Source organism: Onychostruthus taczanowskii, unplaced genomic scaffold, assembly GCF_017590055.1.
Source record: "Onychostruthus taczanowskii isolate IOZ18803 unplaced genomic scaffold, ASM1759005v1 scaffold1, whole genome shotgun sequence".
NCBI classification, from domain to species: Eukaryota; Metazoa; Chordata; class Aves; order Passeriformes; family Passeridae; genus Onychostruthus; species Onychostruthus taczanowskii.
The window spans coordinates 11,013,120-11,031,950 of record NW_024496525.1 but is presented as its reverse complement, the minus strand read 5'-3'; the positions used below and the strand labels follow the sequence as shown (position 1 = coordinate 11,031,950).

The 18,831-nt window shown below is 37.9% G+C and overlaps 1 protein-coding gene across 4 annotated transcripts in view; it reads left to right on the top strand.

Annotated features, from left to right (window-relative positions):
* Nucleotides 1–18,454, top strand: part of CDIN1 (CDAN1 interacting nuclease 1) — a 124,073-nt gene extending 105,619 nt beyond the window's left edge. The window contains exons 10-11 of one of the 4 annotated variants that reach the window (XM_041396193.1): nt 16,809–16,959; nt 17,790–18,454. In XM_041396193.1, the coding sequence (XP_041252127.1) occupies nt 16,809–16,944 (136 nt within the window). In that variant the 3' untranslated portion in view covers nt 16,945–16,959; nt 17,790–18,454. The remainder of the gene's footprint in view (nt 1–16,808; nt 16,960–17,789) is intronic. The other 3 variants (XM_041396201.1, XM_041396177.1, XM_041396186.1) reach the window with 3 other exon arrangements.
* The last annotated feature ends 377 nt before the right edge of the window (nt 18,455–18,831 follow it).

The following is an 18,831-nucleotide window of genomic DNA, read 5'->3' as shown; positions in this document are numbered from 1 at the left end:
GGAAGGACATGGAGCTACTGGAGTGACTCCAGAGGAGGGCCTTGAAGGTGATCAAAGGGATGGAGAATCTCTCCTGTGAGGAAAAGCAGAGAGAACTGAGAGTGTTCAGCCTGGAAAAGAGAAGGCTTCAGGGTGACCTAATTGCAGCCCTCCAGTACCTGAAAGGACCCTACAAGAAAGACGGAGAAGGACTTCTTACAAGAGCATAAAGTGACAGGACAAGAGAGAATGGTTTCAAACTGCGAGTAAGCTTACCTTAGATATTAAAGAGTTCTTTGCTGTGAGGGTGGTGAGGCACTGGAACAGGTAACCCAGTGAAGTTGTGGATGGCCTGCCCCTGGAAGTATTCAAGACCATGCTGGATGGGGCTTGGAGCAACCTAATCTAGTGGAAGGTGTCCCTGCCCATGGCAGGGAGTAGGAACTGGATGACCTTTGAGGTCCCTTCCAATCTAGACTATTGTACGATTCCATAATTGTAATAACTACTCTATGGGCAAGACAACAAAAAGATATGTTTAAAGATGACCTAGTTAACATACAGTGGTAAGTCAGAAATATGCCAAAACATGTTTAGTCTCTACTTTGAAGTACTATTCTTAAAATTGGCATTCAATTTTACAATTCATCAATTGTTTTCATTTTAGTAATGAAAAGACTTTGAACATGTCTTCCTGACAATCTCCTAAAATTATTTGTTAGGATCTAGTGAATATAGAAGCAGTTAAAGTATATAAAATTTAAAACTACATAGACCATTTAACTACAAGTTAGTCCAACATGAGAATTACTGATTTTTTTCAGATTCATCTGGAAATCCTGAAATTAACAAAAGGTAAAGCTATTTTCAAAGCTATTTTAATGTTAAAGATATTCATTGTAAATTGAGAGCTTCATGTTTAAATTCACCTTTCTGATAGTACACTTAAATTGTTGAGTTTGTTTCTCTTGTTTTTTGGAAAAATCTTAAAAATACATACTATTTCACTAAATTCTGGATACAAAATCAGGAAAAGTGGTTCCTTGCTCCTTACATAACTTCTCTTAGATCGTTTGTATTTCTAAGACTGCGTTAACATCTAAGTGCCATCATTTAGTATCTTTCGGATTATCATCAACCTCTGTTGCAAGTTTGTTGGCAAGTGCCAAATAATGCTGAGTGAGGATAATGGTTTCGTTCTGCTTTTCTAACAGTGCATTTGAGACCTTTATTTCAATTATTGTCCAGTTGTTTCACTTGAACCACAAGTGTGGTATTGAACCACACTTCTGGTTCACTATATTTGAAAGTAGTTGGAGATGGTTCTTTATTCACACTTTGAATCTGATATCTGATACTTTATAGCTCATCCTTAAAATGAATATTTTTGTTCTGTAAGTGACTGCACAGATAAAACAAAGGAATTGAGTGTACACTTCTTCTAGAATAGCTGCTCTCTTTTTTCTCATTCAGTTGGTAGGTGACTGTAAAGAAAATTACCACTCTGTGTATCTCTGTAATTCAGTTTTAGACATGCTGAAGCATAAATTCACTCACTATACAAACACAAAGTTAAGAACAGTAATAAAGTGTGTGCATAAAATGGGGTTTTTGCTGTCACGTTTGATTCACTTGCTATTGCTTTGTTCAGTTTTACTGTTAAATTTAGTTCTGTTTGTAAACAAAACATGTTCAGCCCTACTCAGCTATTTTTAATGCAGGCATGCTTGTTGGGGGTAGCAGGGATTGCGTTACACTCCACCTGTCACAACCTTTGCCTCTGCCAGGAAGTTGGTTTACTGTCACAACCTCTCCATTGAGGATTTTGTGCCTTCACATACCATTAGATTTGCTGTGTGCTTTATGAACTGCAGTATTCACAATGAGTCCACTTCTCAAGGTGGGACAGACATAATCAGATGGTCACCTGATCCCAGGAACCTTTTATGAGCTGTATACTTTACAACCAGGACCTTGAGAAGAATTCATGAATTAAATCTAAAAAAAAAAAAAAAAAAAAAAAAAAGGAGGAACAGGGTGTATGAGGTATGTGATTGGCATGGGTATTGCTTAAAGATAATTTTTTTTCCCCCTGAAAACTAGGACAGGGAACTAGTGATGAAGCTAGTGACTACAGATCTCTGAGGTTTGGTGGTGGTTTCATTTCTTTTAGCATACCTTTGATTGTTCTCTTTGCTTTGGGCTTGAGGATTAGGCAGGAGTAGTCTGGATAACACTGAACCAAAGAGCTTGAGGTAGTGGTATGTGTTGTAAAAGCAAGAAGTGAAATTAGAAAAGTTGCAAATACTTCTTCAGTTAGAAAAGTTTGCATGTCTTTATGTGTAGAGAACCTTTGCAATTTGGATATCTTAGCATGAGTAAAAATCAGACAAACCATTATTATTTATGAAAAGTAAATTCTTAAGCTATGTCTGTGGACAAATAAGCATGGTTCTAATCCAGATTGTTAATTCCAAAATATTTCCTTTAATCTTTTCAAACTCTTTCTTTTCCTACATTCTCGATTACTTTCTGGTATCTCATTTTATGAATGTATGTCATATTATACAGACATTTGTCTTTTTTTGTCAGGCAGAGAAAACACGTTTGAGTCTTTAATTTTGTTAGCAGTGGTGATATCATTCCTGATTGCTTGAGAGAGCATTTTGTATCACTAGTTTTATGTACTACATTCAGAAAAATGTAAGGTTTTGTCACTGTGTCTAATCCCCAGCTGTGATAAACAGCATATCTTATAACCTATTTGTTAAACATTTCAAGTGGAATTTTAAAATAATTTAAAGGTCTTATTACTCTCAGTGGAAGTTTTTTCTAGACCCAGTGCATATCTCTCCCTGATGTGTTGGTCGAGGATAATACCTTGTCTTAGCCTTTACTCTCCCTAGGCTGGGAAGACCAACTCATTTAGTCTTTCCTGTGAGCAGCTGTTCTTTTTCCTGGGCAGTGCAGTGGCCTTGCTCCATGGCAGGCTATTACGTGTCTTTCTTGAATGACCTGTCAGCAGTTTCCAGATGAGGACTAAGCAAGTCTTAAAAAAAATACAGTATTTCTACATTTGTACTGAAAATCTCTCTCCCTACACTTCATATGATTATTTTGCCCTTTCTTTAGCTGTATTGCTTTGTGTCCCTTTACTAATCAGATGTTACATTGATTGATTGCTTCTTCCTCTGCGAAAGAAAAGGGAAATATTTTTTTTATTGCAACCTTTATGTGTAGGTTTGAACAAAACTGTAGTAATATTTTGAGCATGATCCTGTTAAGTTGCAGATCATGTTCAAAATCAGATTAGTTACCTGCAGTAAAAAAAGTGGGTAACTTCAGCAATTACTAAAAAACATTTGGTTAATCTCTGAATCTTTACTATTTAAGACAACAGGTGTTGTTAGATTGGTCAGGACTTCCAGACAGCGATATGAAAAGTTTAAAACTTTTCTGTTGCTGTCACCACATCTGCTTTTTTATTAGAGTATTTTTTATTTATATTTATTAGATTTTTTATTAAACCTGGGGAAGAATAACCCCATGTACCAGAACAGGCTGGGGACTGACTTGCTGGAAAGCAGCTCTCCAGAGAAGGACCTGGGGGTCCTGGAGACAGGCAGCTGGCCATGATCCCTGTGGCCAAGAAGGCCAGTGGGATCCTGAGCTGCATTAGGAAGAGTATGGGCAGCAGGTCGAGGGAGGGGATCCTGCCCCTCTGCTCAGCCCTGGTGAGCCTCACCTGGAGAGCTGTGTCCAGTTCTGGGCTCCTCGGGACAAGCTTCTCCTCAGGGAGCTCCTGGAGCAGGTCCAATGGAGGGCAGCAAAGATGATGAGGGGACTGAAGCATCCCTCTTACATGGAAAGGTTGAGGGAGCTGGCCTGTTCAGCCTCAAGAATTATGAAGAGGTGACTGAGAGGGGACCTCATCAATGTCTATCAGTATCTGAAGGGAGGGTGTCAGAGGATGGAGCCAGGCTCTTCTCAGTGGTACCAAGCAACAGGACAAGACACAAGTCACAGAAAGTTCCACCTGAACATAATGAAGAACTTTACTCTGTAAGTGACCAAGCACTGGAAAAGATTGTCCAGAGAGGTTGTGAAGTCTCTCTCACTGGAGATGTTCAAGAGCCGTCAACACAAACCTGTGCCACATGCTCAAGGATGACCCTGTGTGAGCAGGGAGGTTGGAGCAGATGACCCACTGTGGTCACTTCCAGCCTGACCCATTCTGTGATGCTGTGATTTTTTTTTTTTTAATTATATATTTACACAGTAGCAATCTAAATATAATATCTGGTTTGTGTTTGTTCCATTTTTTAAAAAGTGGAATGCAGTTTAGGTTCTTCTAACATAAACCTTACAACTCTTGCAAAATATAAGTAATGTATTCTGAAATTGCACAATTGTCCTTAAATGCCCACAGGGAAAAAGATCTATCAGGTTTATTCATACTTTTTTAAAGTCATAGGACAGGCTTCTGTGCAAAGCAAACCAAAATGAAAGCATTAAGATTATATTACCCACAGTGATGACATGTTACTGCCTATATTACCTCACAGCATGTCACAAGACATCATTACATGCTACTGAGTTTTATTTCATTTATTCCAGAATCTCATCAAGGCACTTCAGTTTAAGTATATCAAAAATTAAAAAATCACTCAGTACCATAAAGCTCTTTAAAGTCAGATTTCCATAAATTTGCACAGTACTAAACATTGGTGGTGTTAAGCAAATGAGAGCAAATAAGTACATTAAAGTGGAAACATTACTTAAGCAAAGGGAAGCTGTTGTGTACCATTTCTATCATTTTCTATGTGGTCTGACTTAATTTTTTTTTTTTTAATTAAAGAATGGTTCAAAAGTGCCTGTAGGTAATCAAGAAATTATAAATTAATTTTTAATTCTTATTTTTGCTGGTTCAGCTGGAATTATAGTTCTCTTAATCTTCTGAATTTACCATTTTTCTGCTGTTGCCATAGTGAAATCAGGTAGAACAGGCAAAGCTGTACTTCTTCCTCTCTTTGAACTTAACTAAAAATAATGCTTAATCTATTGGTATGGCTTTAGAAACAGCTTTTAAAAATGTTAATGTGGATTTAGCAACTGTGGAAACAGAGATAGTCTGACCTCAAACTGGAAGTTCTATTGGCCCTCGACAAAAATGCAATACCTGTGCAAGTTTTCCTTTAGCAGTTCATTCTCGTGCTGTAGGGAGGCTTGAGGGGAAAATTTTATATAAACCTGCATCAATTTATGCATCTTGATGTCATGTACATCTGAGCAGGGAAGGACTTTAGGGCAGCTGGTTTTTGTGACTGGGCAGCTTGTTTTTGTAACCAGGGCAAAATATACCATACTATTTCAAGTGATAATCAGTTTGCATCACTTAGCCTGATGGAAATAACTTTGTCAGTGGGTAATTCTGCATAATAAAGACTTAATAGTGAAAAGCTCCAAATGCCACTGAGAATTCGCCTCATTCTTCAGGAGGATGGTGCCAAAGTTGCTGGGTATATTTGTATTGGTGTGTAGCAACATGTAATGTCTACCTGAGGTGTACTAGTCTGCTGAGCACAAACCTTCAAGCTACAGAGTTGCCTCCAGTGCAGAAATACTGATTTGTAAAAATGTGATACCTCATAGGTACAGAAAGACAATTTGAAATCTGTGGCAAAAGTCAGTTGATACAGAGACATCCTAGAAGTTGGAGTAGTTGAAATTGTGTAAATGTTCTCTCTTCCCTCTTATTTATTGACTGTTTTCCTCTTTTTGGTGTGTGTTTTTGGGGTTTGTTGGGGTTTTTTATTCCTTCCGGTTAATAATGGTGTAGTTTGAACAGACAGGAAGACCCCACCTCTTTTGCAAGAGTGATATAAACAGGAGGGACTGACAAGAATCTTTTTGTCTATACTGGTCTTCCATTACTCAGTTCAAGTTGAAGGTGTCTTCAACATATTCAGTAATCTGTACTGAGGTTGGAGCAGATGGAAGCCTTGTGTCAGCACCTCTCCTTAAGCTGCATTATGGCTGTTCCTGACAAGTGGATTTCTGTGAGAGACAGCTTTCTTGAGAGGTTCCTGTGGAATTCAGGAACCATTTAAAACTACCATCCTTCCTTATGTTTAGAATGCATGGTGTTTTTTGATATTGCAATCACAAATATAAGGACAAGACTGGAAAATAAGCACTTTGAGAAACAAAAAAAAACCTTGCAATTTTTGGCTAACAAGGGACAGGGAGAGACAGCTGGTCAGAACAGATACTAATCTTATCACTTAATTTACTTACTCTGAGCTTTTATGCCATGTAAGAACCAAAAAAAAACAACGAAGTGGCTGTGCTCAGGTGGAAGTTAGCCAAGTCTCAGAAAGGTTGGTAGAACTCATTATTCATCACGTTTCAAGCTGCTTACTCAAGCTTAATTTATCTTTGAAGGGAGAAGTGGTGTTTATTTTTCTTCTTGTTGTTACTTTTATTTTCTATTAGTTTTACTTTTGTCTTAAAGGGAACAGAAATTGAACAGGACTATGAGCTCAATAGGTCACACTCCTGTTTTGTTTAAAATGAGACTGCTAGTGCTGCCTTTGATGCCCTTAGATGTGTGCCAGCCAACAACTTTCATTTATCTAGCAATCTAACAATTGCATGGCAAAGAAAGGAAAGGAGAAAAAAAAAAAAAAAGGAAAAAGGAAAAAGGAAGGGGGAAAAATAAAGGGAAAAGAGGCCAGGGGGAGGGGAAGGGAAGGGAAGGGAAGGGAAGGGAAGGGAAGGGAAGGGACACAAGAATATGTAGTCCAGCTGTCTTCTGCTGTTTTCAACATGTATTTGTATGAAGAAAAATGTCAATACTATGTGATTTTATAGTGTTTCAGACTTCTACCTCAGTTCTCATCCAGCATGGATTGTAATATGTCACTGGCTAACTCAACTAATCTGCCATTGCTTTTAAAACTTCACAAGTGATAGCATTTTCCTCTGATTCTTCCTCTCCCTCCTTCTGGGCTCACTTACATCACCATGTATATTTTTATGTCTTCCTTTTCAAAGTAATTTTGTACCTTGATGGTGAGCCCAGAAAAGTTCAGTGCATAGTAAGCAAAGAAAGCTGTAACACAGTTGGGTTTAGTACTGGTATATACTGAGAAGGGGTAAATAACTTGTAAATAAATCTAAATAGCATGAATTTTTTAGAAGGTGCATGCAGTAGAGCTCTATGTGTAGGTGTATAAATAGTTAAGAAGAGAGAAGGCAGAAAAGGGAGGTAGATTTCTCTGCTCATCCTCAATTATGCACCTACTTCACCTAACAATGAATGTAACACTGCAGATTGCCTTGGTGGTCTCCTAGAGTCTCTGGAACAGTCTCCAACTTGCACCATATGAAAATATCTCCTGTGAGAGACTGACTATTTTGCAGGTGATATGTAAGATTCATGTATCTGAGGATGTTATTCCTTTCTGAATAACAACTAAATCCCAAATTATTTTTAAATACGAAGCAGGGCAGGATCAGTTTGAATCGAGCAGACACTAGATATATGAAACTGAGAGACAAGCTGAGGAGCATCAGGCATTAAAAATAAGTGTGTGCCAGACACATTTAAAGTTTGCCAGTGGATTCCAAAGGCAGTGAGAATGTTCAAGGTCAGAGGAGGTGTTTGCCTTCCTTTTGGGTGGGCATCAGGTGATACAGTAATGGGCAGTAGGTATCACCTCCTTTTTCATCTGTTCTCTCCTTAGTACAGGTAGGTGACTTACATTTTGAGACGCAGTAAATTTAAGTACAGCATCACACATGAAATGCTTCTGCCTGTCAATTATGGGCAATAGCGTGTTTGGTAGTTAACTGCTAAGCAGCATTGTGTGGAGATACTCAGTATGATTTACTATCTGGTCTTCTAATTCTCTGATCTGGGAAGTTGGAAGCACAGAAGAACTGTCCTCTGTTTGTTAATTCATCTGTTGCATTGTTTGTTTTATTGCATATTTGTTTGTAAGGATTTGAAGATACAGAATTGTCTAATAATTCATTCAAAATGTCTTGAGATAGCTGTAATGCTGGCCTCAAGATTTATGCTCAGCAAATACTAAACACACAGCTATATAGTGCCTTTATTTATCAATATTTCTGCTATCAAAATTTGCTGAGCAACTTTTCTGATTAGTTTGGTTATGTTTTACAATAATTTTTAAACAAAAATCTAATGCTGTAAGAGCAGTTCTGTCTCATTGGTTAAATGAACTTTTGGCATATCCTATCTTTCTGGTGAGCCCTGACACCAGATAAACAGCTGCGCAGAAAGAAGGGATTGCTGCAAACTATGAGGCACTCACAGATTATTCAGATATCATCTTCACTGGCCTTACGATGGCCTGTTACTTTCAGCCCCAAAAGTAAACAACTGTTAATCACCTAGTGGCAACATGAGTTGACCGGCACTTGTGGCTGCCTGGACTTCAGTCTAACAGTACTCAAAGGCTTTTCTCATCTTTTCTGTCACCCAGGATAAGAGGTAGTTTGCAGCCAAGCATTCCTTTGAGGAGGCTGCTGTGAGTTTAACAAAATGTTTGAAATAACCTCAGTAATTCCTTTCAACACTGATCCACAGCTTCAAATGTGCAGAATCCAACAATAGTGACCTTGCATCGACAGTCTCTGGAGAGCGAACTATTGGCATAATGTTTTCTAAGGGAAACTGAGTAACAAGCAAGTACCTCAAGAAGCAACATTCCTTGCCTGGATTTAATCAGAAAGTGATGCTTTCAGCAACAATGTGTGGAATAGTTCTGCAGTCCAAGCAACCATCTTGGTCCCTGCTTATTCAAAGAGTACCGCCATTCTTGCAATGTATTAACTGATAAATAAAAGTAGTACAACTTAAAATAGAAAAAGCTCTGCTGTAGCAAACTAGTCCTCAAACTGCATGTTGTAGGATTGAAAGGGTGTTGCTGTTTTGAACATTAATGGACTTGCAGAACAGTGGACAGTAAAACAATGTGCTAACCCTGAGTTAGGAAAGACAAATACATAGATGCCCCACCTAATACAGAATAGAATTTTAGACTTTCTCCACCAGAATGGAAATTTTGAATCTTCTGAAAAAAGTACAAGTTTTGCCTGTATTCTGCCTTTCAGATTTTAGGGGTTTGTGGTTGAGCTTCTTTTGCTTAGTTATGTCCCTCATCCAGGGTTCCTGAAGTCACTTTGCCCTGTATTGAAATAGTTAACTAATATAGAATCCTTGTCTTTCCCAGAATATTGCATTTATCTCCAGGTTATCAAACAACATATCTGGAACGCTATTATCTCTTTCAGCCAGATACTGGAACTATCTTCCCAGGTAGCCAAAATGCATTGTTTTCCAAGATGCGTACTCAAGTGATCCCCCACTGGAGCCAGAAGAAGCCACCGGTGTGCACTTGCAGCCCAGAAGGCCAAGGACATTGTGGGCTGCATTAAAGGGTGGCCAGGCAGTGGAACAGGTTGCCAAGAGAGGTTTGGATCCCCATCCGTGAGAGTGTTCAAGGCCAGGTTGGATGGGGCCCTGAGCAGACTGGTCTCAGTTGGTGGCACCCCTGCCTACAGCAGGGGGCTGAAACTAGATGACCTTTAAAGTCCCTTCCAACCCAAACCATTCCATGGTTCTCTGAAAAGACTGTGGCCATTATTTCCACAAAATAATCCAGCAGTCTAAGAGTTAAAAATCTCTTTTCTAAAATGTTGTGAGTGTGATGTTAATTTTCAATACATCACCCCAGTCCTGCAGTGCAGACATAGGGTCACCTTGTAGAGTGTCTTTAGAGCACAAAACCTTACAATCTGATGTGCAAAGAAAGCATCTACCTGATTTTTGAATATGCTGAGACTGAAAAAAAACCATATTGTTCCTTCAGTACACACAACCACTTGAGAGTTGAGCATCTGGAATACAGCTAATAAACAAAACCAAAAAAAAAAATAGTATATTTTAGTAGATGTTAGGACATGGACCAACAGAAACAGAAATTTGTGGTTCACTCAAGACTCTTTCTGCTTAATGACAAGCTGCCTTGAAGCCGGTATGTGTTTTCTTTCTCACTCACTGCATCAGTCTTCACTTAGAAAGCCTTGATCCTTGTAAATCACTGTAGCCTTAATGTTATTTAATCATAGTTTTTAAAAGTCAATTTCCATGAGAACTGTATTTTTTTAAAAAAAGCCTAACTTGTCATTGAGGATTATAAAAATCCTTTATTTGCCTGGAGAACAGTACTCAGATCTGAATGAAGAAGTGTAAGTGAAGAATGTGTTTCGACAGTTTGTTTATTAAAAATGTATTATGCAGCTAAAAGTTATATTGTATTTCTAATATTTTAATGACAGTGACTTGCACAGTTTCTGATGCGGTCTATTAATGTGCATTTAAAACTGTGCTATGGAAAATTCTAAAATACTTTAAATGCCCCCTTATGTCCACATAAATATCACTCGATTTGTTTTTGTTTTTCAAAATGCCACCAGCAATTAAATCATATTATAAGCTTGATGAAATGCTGCTATTTTATTGAAGGTTTAACAGTCTCATTGCAGAGGTAAAAAGATAACTAGTGTAAAAAAATTTATTAAGATTTAATCAAATCTGAGTGAGGTGTAACTGTAGAGAGAGAGGCCTGATATTAGTTTCCATCCACCTTTTTTTCACCTGACAATCCTAACTTCCATATCAACTGCATATAATATCAGTTTCTGGCATTCATGGAAATGCCTACCTTTCTCAGCCCAAAGAAATTCCCACTTTTGAGTCAAAACCTCCTTGCTAAATGGGAGGCTCACAAAGTATTAGTAGACTTTAACTTTTTACTTGTCTTCAGTAGAAATAAGGCTTCCACCAGCTACTGTGGTAACATCAAAGCTTAAGGCAGATTAGGTTTTACTTGCTTAATTTTACCTTAAGCAGCATGAACTGGATGCCTGGATCCTTGAGACATATTATGCTGCTAGCGTCTGTGTGTGAGGCATGTAGTACTTGTTCATGCCATGGACAAGTTTCCTATTATCTTTAAAAGTATGTGATCAGAACTTGTTAAAGTTTCTTGAGCCACATCTGCAAGCAATTTTTTTTTTTGACTTGCTACTGTAGGAAGCCAGTGTTAAGTAGCTCAACGGAGTTGGGCACAAAAATATTGGAGCCTTATGGATTACAGGTTAAGGATCAGATTTTGAAAGCAAAAATTATCATTCAGTTACTTGCTAAGTACTGGATTTTTTACTCAACTAGATTTGGTGAAGTAAAAGTAATACGGTGTTGTGTCTGTGTCACTGGATCACAAAATTGTATGGAGGATTGGGAAACTGAAAGGAATGATAAAACTCCACCACCCACCATTATCTTCAAAATGCTTCAGAGTTTTTAAAATGCACTGTCTTAATGCACAAGTATCTGTATTTGATTTTAAAACTCTGTGTAATTGAACAGTAGAAAAAAATACCTTTTTATAAACAATTCTGAATTAGGACTCCAGTAGCTGTTCAAGTGGGAAGTTTCTTGCTAATCGAAGTACATTTCTGAGCAGTGGCTCTTAAATGTTGGCCAAGATATATAATGCTGTGTCATCAGCAGCAGTAAACTGGTCTAGACATAAGGAAGTTGGCTGACTTACACCAACTGACCTTATTTGAAAATGTGGTCTGTAGTTGTTGCCTACCAGCCTAGCTCTGCCAATTTTTAAATTTCTTCTGCTGGCACAAATGAGAATTCTACAAGTACATTAAAATAAAGCTGAGTATCCTTAAACAGTAAACTTATTATGTATTATTATAGGGGGGTTAATTATTTTATCTTCAACGTTTATTAGAACCACAAGTAAAACCTATTTACTCACAACTGTGATTCTGAAGAATGATGTTAAATTTACTTAGAATGTAATAATTTATTTGTGAACTTTGTAATTCCCCTTTCCCAGAAAACAAGTAGTGCTATTCAAATGGTAATGCTCTGATTTGCTCCATATTTAAAAAGAAAAACAAGGAGGCAACGCCAGCTTTTCAACTGGCATTGAAAATTGAGGAACTAGAATGCAGTCCTTAAAAGAGACATTCAGGTGTGACCTTCATAATAAAAATTACTAACCAGGTAGACTGTTATGCTTTCATAACATGAATATTTGGCTGAAACCATTTGATAAAATATTTGTTTCCGTGTATGCATATTAGAAATAATCATTCATATGCCAGCATTTTCTTATGAGAGTCTTCTGGAATTCAAATTATTTACATTATGCTGAGTTGCATATAGAACATCTATAACAAATAGACTAATAATAAATGAAGTGAACATTTATATAAAAACAATTCCAAGTTCTTTTACGTTTCTGTTCAGTATCAAGCAGCGTGTTGAAAATGCATATTTCATAAAACCACATGCAAGGCTTTGTGATCGTGAAAAAATCACCTCACAACAGCCACATGTCTAGGCAATTCCTTAGAAGCTGGTATGGACCTCACACAGACATTCCAGAAGAAAATACATTGCTAGAAAGTAGTTTCTCTTGAAGTGACTTAGAGTATGTGTGAGCCTATTAGGCCACTTTGATAAATAAATAAAAGTCTTTTTTCTATTGTAGCACAAAACTGGTTCAACTGGAGGGCAAGTTAAACCCTGGTTCATATTTTACTTAGTTGTGTTCTTTCCCTTTTTATTTTAAGTGGTCTCTTAGTTTGTTGTTGCTGGGTTGTTTTTTGTTTTGTTTTGTTTTTTTTTTTCTTAAGACAGAGAACCATTTGGCTTTGGGTTATCTGAATTTTGCCTTCTGGCTTTACAGTATATCTCTGTGAAACTCCTTTCCAAGAAAAAACTCAGTGTCCCAGGATTATCAGTGTACTACTTTAGCTATGGTTTTCTTTCAAAATTTATGTGATTAAACCAATACAGAGTTCCTCTGAACAATCTGAAATTAGTGCAGACCTGACTTAGAGCAAATAGTATTGTCAGATACAAGTTTTATCTAAAGAACTTGTTGAGACTGCAACTATATTTAACTATATTCAAACTGTATTTTTCTATCTCAGATGCTTCTGTTGATTCTTTGAAAGACACCATGTGCTGCCTTTAGTACTTAGACTAAATTTAGTCATCTATATCAAGCCTAAATTAGGCCTAAAGCAATCCACAAGCTTTTTTAATGCTGCTCTCCTCTTGCCATGCATTGGGGACAGACATCTGTGTGCCTCCCCTTTGGCACTTTCTGGTACTCACACCCCAAGTGCAGCGGAGTTGGCTTTGGCAGCCTTGCAGTCAGTCACAACTTCTAATGTCAGAACTGGACATTGACTAAACTGGGATTTATGTAATGGTAGCTACCTATCTATTGGTTGGTTTTTTCAGCTGAAGCAATCTCTGTGGATGATTTTCACTTGCTATGTTTATTATGTTCATGCCTGTATTTCCTCTTTATTCTATTTTTACTGCATGGAATCAACCAATCCTTAGTTACTTGGGTTTCTTTTCAGCTTTAAAAAGAAACCCCTAATAAAAGCAAAGTTCTAAAAGCAGTACTTTCATAGGAATAGCTGAAATTACAGTTTCGTATAACTTTTGGACACATTCCTTCACACCTAAACTTTTCACACCTAAGAACTAAAGATGGGGAGCAGAAATACAAGCACATTTTCGGGGATTTATACAGTTTTTCTAAGCAAGAAGGAAATCCAAAGGAGTCCAACAGTTTGTTACATTCTACGGTTGATTTTCAATTTAAGCCTAAACTTTCTTCAGTGTGTCTTTCATATGAAATAACATAAACTGGCCTATCTTGTATCCATACAGTTTTAGAACTAATTGGTACATTCAAAGATTTTCTATGCTCCTCAAAGCTACTGAATGCCTCCCCTTTCCATAGCAATACCAAGTATGCATTCTGTCATTTTAGTTCATTCTCCTGTGTAAACCACAGCCAGTCATTTAACTTGTTCAGTGTTACAGCTGATGCAAGAAATCAATTTGTAGCTTTACTTTGTAATGCACAGCACTGACTTTCATTCCTCAGGGTGTCATATCTCCACTTGGGAAGGAGTCAAATTAAAAAGTATGGTTCTTACTTTTAGGTTACGTTTTGCTATCTAACCACCATGCGCAAAAAGGTTAAGTGTCTTTTCAAATTAAGGCAGCAGTAATTAACCAGTGGCATTGTTTGTGGTTTGCCAACTCTGGGCGTTAATGAGAGAGAAATTAGCAGTTAGCAGCAGGAGTTCCTGATAGTCAGTGGCAAATGCTTAATGGGCCAACAAGTTTATTTTGGTCTTAAGTACTGCACTTAAGTGCAGTAAACAAAAGTATGGCATGGGTTTTTATGTGATCACACACATGAGCTTTATGATATAGAGCTATAATAGAACAAATGACACAATAGAGTTGAAAAAGTGCAACCTAGACAGCACAGGGCAGACAGTTTCACTGCAACGCTATAGACTGAAGCAGGATTGATGGATGTTTTCATCCAAAGATGTACTTGCTCCTGCCATTAACAGTCTGCAGATGTTCTTGTATATAATTTTATTATCAAATTTGGTATTTCTGAACATAATTTTTTAAGCACCTCAAAAGTTGTGCTTGAGCTGAGGTGATTTGCTCACAAGACATAAATTAGCCTTTTGAGGTGTCTCGAAATAGTAATTTTATTTAAAATTACAGTTTCAAAAAATAACTAAACAAATTACTTAAGCACAGTGCCACATGTACTTTATGGTGAATGGGGGATTCAGACTGCCACACAGCAAAATGAGCCCTTCAGAACTTGGGTGAGCAGCTGCTCATTAGCATCAGGATTTTACCTGGCACATGTGCTCATAATGAGTAACTACTTGCATACATTTCATACCTTCTGCCTTGCACAAAATAGCCCATTAGAAATGTAAGGTCTGCTCCCTATCTTCTGGGGATTTGTGCTTTTAAAATAATTTTGGTTAGTACATAAGTACATTCCCACCCGATTACCCATTTCTATATTTGCTTGATGTGGGAGCAGATACGTCGTCTGTGTAGTAACAAAAGTGGGGGCCCCTCCTGGATCAGCAAACTGCTGTCTCTCACCAGAGCTGTGAGCATCAGTCCTTGGCCTCACTCGCCTTGGCCCCTCGCTCCTGCTTGAGTCTGGGCTTGGGTGCAGTGAGTCTCTGCACGTTTTGGCCCCACAGGAGCTTAAGCAATGGACAATGGAAAGAAGTCCATGGAAGCTGAAGTTGTTGGCCAACCAGGCAAAATTAGGAATTGGGTATAGGCAGCATCATCCTTCATTTTAGTCTGTACGGTATTTATTGCCAGGCATGTTAGGATACGTTACCTAGTACAACCAGATGTGTCAGAGTTTTAACCTTTCAACTTTCGAATATCACCTTTCAGTTGCAAAAAGCATATTTGCCAGTGTGGCCTCATCTATGCTGAGGGTAATTTACTCTGCCACTGAACTGTGGCCACTTGGAGGTTGAAGAGTAGTAGCCATAGACCAAAATGTTACAAAGCTCTGCAGCAGTTTCAGGCAAAAGAGTACCACATCTAATTGAAACTGCAGGAGCTAGCCACAGGGGTTTCTTCTTCCTTTGATGCCTATTCCATTACACAAGCACATCAAATAGAGTTTTCTCCGCATTGTTGGAAAGAAACCACCCTCATGAAGCTGGTCTGGCACTACCCATGGCTTTGAGTGCTTGTATTGTCTGTTCAGTGGACATTTAGTTACTGTGCCTCCTCTCAGCACATATTTATTAAAATTAAATGTTAACAAAAATTGGCTACCATATTGGTTGAATCCTGAGTAACTCTGCATATAAACCATTACATGACATTCAATTGAACTTTTTCTTGTACAGACGGTACCTAACAGCTCATCCTGCACTGTTGGTTTTGGCAAGTTCACTACAGCATATAATAAATCAAGGAAAGAAAAAGCTTTTTGGCCTAATGTTGTACAGACTGCTGTAATGCTAGACTACAGAAAGCAGTTCTGTTTTTAGACATCCTTTTACTAACCCAACATTCATAATTTATGATTCCACTGTAAAATTCCTGCAACACTACACCAGAAGTAGTGCTGCCCTTTAATTAAGTGCTCTCAGTAGGAAAAACGTGAAACTGATGTGCAAAACATATCGCAGTACACAGTGATTGATAGTGATTACTTCTTTATGAACCCAGCCTGAAGGTCTGAACTTCCTGATGGGTAAAATAGTCCATGGGGCTACTTCCTGAGATTGCCTAGTGGGGATCAGTCAGAGTTAGCAATATCTGAGGAATTCCTGAGGCACATTTCAGAGCCATTGTGACACAAACTTTCTGTTCCTTCTGAATTGTACTTTATGTTAATACTTATCTGAATAATAGCTCATTGTAGAGATTATATTTTAAGGATTTGTTGTTATCTTCATAGTATTATAATTTGAATGAACTGGGACATGTGTAAAACCTTGTATCTTTAATGTCTGCACACACAAATCTAAAAGAGCAGGGTGCATGTCAAAAGAGTTATCTCTGTGCATCACAGTTACTAAATGTTATTTAGTATTTAATACATGGGTATTTTTTACTGACATGTGCAGAAGATTCCAAAGTAAAAAACTGAAACACTGATGTGGATTCTATAGGTCTCTAAATAGCATTTTTATTCATGGAATCAGGTACTATTGACATTGATCAATTGCGTATTCAAAATTTGAAAATTAAATGGGGATTAAATACTCCCTCCAATTTTGCAGTGAAGTTACCAGATTTGTGTTGGAATCACAAAGGGGGGACATTGAAATTCCCCTAACACGGTTACATAAGTTCATTTTTCCATTCTGTTTGATAGATTTGGCCCTGGATTAGTCATCTACTGGTACGGATTTATTGAAGAGCTGGACTGCCATCGTGAACGTGGTATCCTGCTAAAAGACTGCTTCCCTACTGACATTGTGACTCTGCGACACAGCATGGCTCAGCGCTGATGTTGGGAGGAAGAGGTAAATCCGGAAGCAATTTTACTTTCCTGCAGTGTAAACTAATGGCAGCATCTGCCCTGAACTTCAGCTGAACTCCTGCTGCCTGCCCTTATGCTACTGCTGCTTTACACAAACATATCAAGAGTTTCTGTTTTGCTTCAGACCTCTGTTGTGATCAGCCAAAAAAGACAGACACAACCCACTCATTATCAGCAGTTCTGTCTCTGTCAAACTGCTGGTTTCAAGATACTCGTAATCTTTCCTCCTTCCGGATGGCTTCTTCAAGCATTCTAAACAAAGACAAAAAAAATGCAGAGGCTGAAGGTGGAGCTTTCAGTTCTTTTCCCTGTTACAGAGTCACTTATAAAGTTAAGTGCTTTTTATGAATTCATTATGTGCTAGTGATGTGACTAAAACACCTACAGTGATGTGTAGGTTTGGTGAAGACTGTTGTTTTGGGGCTTAAAACAATATAATGCAGAGCTGGTAAAGCCCAAGTGGTAAGAAAGGATCATGGCTGTTACAGTAAATAGCCAGATTGTGAGATAATAATTGGTGTATGTGTTTTGTCACTATCTGATTGTTAAAATCAACAATGGAATCCCAAGTTAACAGCTAAAAAATAGTTAGGAGATTTTGAGAGGAGGTGAAAGCAAAGAACACAGTTTCTATGTTATATATATATAAGCCTGTGAAGTTTGGGGGTAGTGTGGGTGAGGCTTAGTAAGTATTTTAATGACTTAAAAATAACTCACGTTTTGTCTTTTTCTCTTCCTCACCCCCAGGGAATCTATACCTAGGATTTTTTTCTCTTAACTGACTAAGGAAGGAATCTCTCTTTACCCCTACAGGTACTGTAGCAAATGTCTGGTACACTGAAGTCCAAAGGAACAACATGCAGGAGCTGTCTTTATGTGAGTTATTTCTGAAGGAGTTTATCATGCTGGTGTTCAAGGAGGGGAATCTAAAAAAAAGATACAGCAGTGCTTCATACTGGATCAGTTCCACAAGACGAATAAAACACACAAATGGACAGAAGTTTCCTGTGTACTTGTTTTCTTGTAAGAGCCTTGTTTTTCTCTTGTTAGAACCACCAAGATCGGAAGTTCATTGAGCTGGGTGTTAGCCCTTTGTGAAGTTTTGAGTTCAGTCTCTTCTTTTTCCATCCACATCGCCACTCAGAGGAGCAAGTTGGGTCTCAGGTTTGTGCTCTCAGACCTTTCTTAGTGACAGCAGCTTGTTGGACTTGACACACTTCAGTACTCTTCTCTGTGCTAGCTATTACTCAGGAAAGGACAAATATTTTAAAATGTCAGTGAGAGATTTGCATGTATGCTCATCATGTTCAGATTTTCTGAGAAGAAGAGCTATGGAATCAGCTGTAGAAATAAAGGTCTGATAACAGTCTCCCTAAAGCACAAGTTGGTGATCTTTTCCAGAAGGAAAGGGTCTCTAAAACATTAAAGTGCATATTCATCACCTTTTTTTAGGTGAAGTGATATGTGTGGAAAGGATATTAATCCTATTCTGGAGTTTTTCAGCTGTAGTTTTCAGATGCATACACAGTATTTTTATTTTTAATTTTTAGTTTTTGCCTTAAGACTTTCTGGTAAGTTTTAGACAGAAGTTTATAATTTTGAAAAATCTTTCATTTTCAAGAAAAAATGCCTTTAATCTTCTAGTACTCTGTCCCTTGCTGCAGAGATAAACTAGTATAGCTCTACTGAGTTATTGTTGTATAGAGATATTTTCTTCGGTTTGACTGTGTTCTAGTGAAGAGATTTGTTTTTAAAAAAATATTCAAGCACCTGTAACTCATTTGCATTCAGCTGTTTAAGGCGTTGTGCTGAGCTTATTTTACCTGACCAGCTGTAAGGTATCTGCCCATACAGG